The following is a 4322-nucleotide window of genomic DNA, read 5'->3' as shown; positions in this document are numbered from 1 at the left end:
TCGCCTCCGTCTAAAAAAACATCTCAGAAAAAAATCCTCACCTTCGTCTAAAAAAGAAAAGAAAAAAATTACCACTGCAGTGCATAACCCTGCATTTAGAAAATACCAGAGATGCTACCTCCATCTAAAAAGAAAAAATACATTTAAAAAATAATCCACACCTTCATCTAAAAAAATCTAAAAAATTTATTACCGCGACCAACCAGCTTGCGCCATGTGGCATAGCTGGTTGGCCGCCCTTCATGCGTAGCTTAATGTGTTTAATAATGGTGACCCACGACGGTAACAGCAAGACCAAGACGGCGATGCAACCAAAGTCGCCGACAGGGTAGAAGATGGGCAGCTTTCGGTCAGGTTCGGTCTTTTGGGTTCGGTCTTGGGTCTTGGGTCTTCGCAAGAATTATGCTCACACCACTCAAACGCGCGTCAGTCAAACAATACATGTTGATAACTAAATACTACTCCCTCTGTCGCATAATATAGAGCGTTTTTTATATTAGTATAGTGTTAAAAACGCTCTTATATTATGGGACGAAGGGAGTACATAGTACCTTCCAGCACATCACCATGAATGTGATACTGATTTAGGAGCAACTCGGTGTTGCATTATTTCGCATAATAAATAGAAAACCATGCATCAACCATCTTGTGCCATTGCCCGGTGTAAGCTACTCGATGGACATGGCTATCATCCTCATCCTTCTCCTCCTGCCTTTCGTTGGTGCCGAATGGCAGGTGTGCGGCAGCAGCGGCAACTACACATCAAACAGCACCTACCAAGCAAACCTCCTGCTCCTCTCCTCCACCCTTCCCAACAAGGCCGTGTCCAACACTAGCAGCCTCTTCGCCACCGCCACCGTGGGTGATGCTCCGGACATCGTCTACGCCCTCTCGCTCTGCCGCGGGGACACTACCGACGCCTCCGACTGTGAGAGCTGCGTGGCTGCCGCCTTCGAAGATGCGCAGCAGAGCTGCCCGTACAATAAGGAGGCCAGCTTGTACTATGATGCCTGCATGCTCAGGTTCTCCAACCATAATTTTCTTCTTGCCAACAGCACCGAAGATCATATGAGCTGGATCACCATCCGGAACAACCTCAACTTCACGACAGGGGGCGACTCCCTCAAGCACTTGCTGTTGATGCGTCTCAACAGCACGGCCCAAGCGGCTGCAAAAAGCTCGAGGAGGTTCACCACCTCGCGCTTAGGCGTCAACCTCGTCCCGACGACGGTGTACTGCCTTATGCAGTGCACGCCCGACCTCACGCTCGACGACTGCACGGCTTGTTTACAGCTTGTTTTGAAGCATACGCTCAAGTCCCTAGACGGAGCGCAAGGTGGTCGAATTCTAGGGACACGGTGTAGCATGAGGTACGAGCTATACCACTTCTACGAAGGGGTCCCCATGCTTGCAATTCCGGCCGTCAACGGCACCACGCCGCCTACCAGGTACCCACATTCCCAGTCGCATCCACCAGCTGCGGCGCCTCCCCGGCTGGCGCAGGCGACCGTCCAAGAACAGCAGGGTACGCAAACTTCTCACCCTGTCCAGGTCATCCTTAATTGGACATGGCGAAATGGCTTCTATTTGATTAATTGATTCAGAAAAATTGTGGAGAAAAACTTTTTAAATGAGGGAATTCCCTCGGACTTTGCATCGAGATGCATACAGCTAGTAAAAAGAACTTATATGTACTGATATACTCCCTCCATTCAAAATATATGTCAGACAAGTACTTTGAAAAGGAGGGAGTATAATCTATGCTACATTCTCTTTCATGGCAGCTGATTTACTTTTGCACAATATGGTAATCTCCACTTTGGAAAATCGCTTATTAGATCTTTATGATAAGTAGCTTCTTAAGTACTAGTAGACCTGAGCTTAGAACAGATGAATAAAAATAAATAAGTAGCAAAACTAAGTTTTTAAAAACTAAGCTAAGTAAATCAAAAAGAAAAGGAGGTTCACTGACAAGGGGGTAAACCGTTAGAATCGGAACGGTTCAAAGGTCACTGAAAAATGGGTGAAACTAACTTTGTCAAATATATGTGCGATCCATGTTTAATTTGTCAGGCTGATTTGTCTTTATTGTCTACCACTTGGCAAAAATATATATTTATTTTTCTTTCACTAAATGAATCCTTTTTATTTATATATGAGAACTATACATGAATTAGTCTCTTTTTTTCTTTAGGACACAACTCACGCAAGAGGGTGTTGCTGATTATTGCTGTGGTGGCTCCACCACTGTCAATACTTCTATGCTTTATCTGTTCCGTTGTATGGATGAGAAGACGAAGACAAGGTTTGTTCTAATGATGGTTCATTCACAACAATGTTCCCCGAAAACTGAAAATTATTGATGTAGCCAGCCAGGTTAAGTTTCAGTCCGAGATTAATGATGTATATTTGTATGTTCTCTCAATTTAGGAAAGGCAAATTTAAACGACCAGGCTGCCACCAATAGACCAGAAAAAGACGAACTGGTCTGGAGATTGGAGGAGAAGAGTTCAGAGTTCACTCTCTTTGACTTTTCTGAGATATTACATGCTACACATAACTTCTCCAAAGAAAATCTACTTGGACAAGGTGGTTTTGGCCCTGTCTACAAGGTAAATGCATTGTCTTGAAAAGATTCAATACTAAGTTCATCCTAATAAATATATAAAGATTAGCTTAGGTAAATCTAAGATTGGCTGGCCATTAATCAAAACATTCGTGCGTGTGCGCTGAAAAAACATAGAACTTTGCGGAAATACAAATAAAGAAAATCTTGATAACTTGATTATTTTGTCACATTTTCCAATGGATGACTTGTAATCCTTGTTTTGTCATTTCAGTAAAAAATGATGCCTCCAATTTTGTTTTGTATACATATTACAGGGCCAATTACCAGATGGAATGCAAATTGCAGTCAAAAGGCTTGCCTCACATTCAGGACAGGGTTTTACAGAATTCAAAAATGAAGTTGAACTTATTGCAAAATTACAGCACAATAATCTTGTCAAGCTCTTGGGATGCTGCATTCAGGGAGAGGAAAAACTATTGGTGTACGAGTATTTGCCAAATAAGAGCTTGGACTTCTTTATATTTGGTATGCACATTGTGTTTTTAACCATATTTTGTATTGTGGTCCATGCATTCTATAAAATGCACTCTCTAATGTGCAGAAAGAAACAGGACAGCTTTTATTGATTGGAACAATAGACGTGCGATAATCGAAGGGATAGCCCAAGGTCTTCTGTATCTCCACAAGCACTCTCGGTTACGCATCATACACAGAGACCTTAAGGCCAGCAACATTCTTTTGGACAAGGACATGAATCCAAAAATTTCTGATTTTGGCCTAGCAAAAATATTCAGCTCCAATGATATCCAGGGAAGCACAAAGAGGGTAGTAGGAACATAGTAAGCATATTTCTTATTTACTAATTACAACATAAGTAGTGCCTACAATACCTTTTATTAGTTGACGAACTGAATTGTATATTTTGATATGATGTTTTCTTGTGCTTTTAACTCATTTCAGTGGCTATATGTCTCCGGAGTATGCATCTGAAGGCATTTACTCAATCAAATCAGATGTGTTCAGCTTTGGTGTGTTACTCCTTGAGATCCTTAGCGGAAAAAGGAATTCTGGTTTCTATCAGTACGGAGACTTTCTTAACCTTCTTGGATATGTGAGTGTTTTCTATACCCTCGTGTGCACGGGCGTGTTATTTGTGCAGTGGACTTATAACTTGTATCATGTACATGCATATGATGAAGATACTTTCTCACTTTCTGCAGTCATGGCAACTCTGGGAAGGAGGAACATGGGTTGAGCTTCTAGATGCATCAATTGTAAAGGAGATCTGTACATCAGATGCTAGGAGGTACATTAACATTGCACTGACGTGTGTACAAGAAAGTGCAGATGATCGACCCACCATGTCAGATGTCGTTGCAATGTTAAACAGCGAGAGTGTTATTCTTCCAGAACCAAATCATCCAGGATACTTCAACCTAAGGGTATCTAAGACACATGAATTTTTTGTCCCATGTAGTAATAATGATGTAACCATCACTGAGGAGCCAGATGGTAGATAGTATCACTTTATTTTTAGTTGTAAATAAAACTAAATTCATAGTGGTGTCTAAGTTTTACACTAATCCAAACTATACTCTATATGTTAACTATTGTACCTATTGTTATCCAATCATTTCCACAGTAATTCAAGCTTAAATAAGCCCACCATAGGCAGATGTAGCAACTGAATAAAGTTACACTGGTAGAAAACATCACATCATACACGGGTAAAACCCTGCATTGCTTATGGCAT

The 4322-nt window shown here is 41.6% G+C and overlaps 1 protein-coding gene across 1 annotated transcript; it reads left to right on the top strand.

Moving 5' to 3' along the window:
- Window positions 1–675: 675 nt before the first annotated feature.
- Window positions 676–4089, top strand: LOC109776118 (cysteine-rich receptor-like protein kinase 25). Its single transcript, XM_073496018.1, has 7 exons — window positions 676–1525; window positions 2195–2305; window positions 2431–2612; window positions 2884–3094; window positions 3171–3408; window positions 3530–3680; window positions 3790–4089. Exons 1-7 carry the CDS (start codon window positions 676–678, stop codon window positions 4087–4089), a joined length of 2043 nt encoding a protein of 680 aa, XP_073352119.1.
- Window positions 4090–4322: the final 233 nt, after the last annotated feature.

This window comes from Aegilops tauschii, chromosome 3 (genome assembly GCF_002575655.3).
Source record: "Aegilops tauschii subsp. strangulata cultivar AL8/78 chromosome 3, Aet v6.0, whole genome shotgun sequence".
Classification (NCBI taxonomy): Eukaryota; Viridiplantae; Streptophyta; class Magnoliopsida; order Poales; family Poaceae; genus Aegilops; species Aegilops tauschii.
This window is presented reverse-complemented; position numbering and strand designations above follow the sequence as displayed.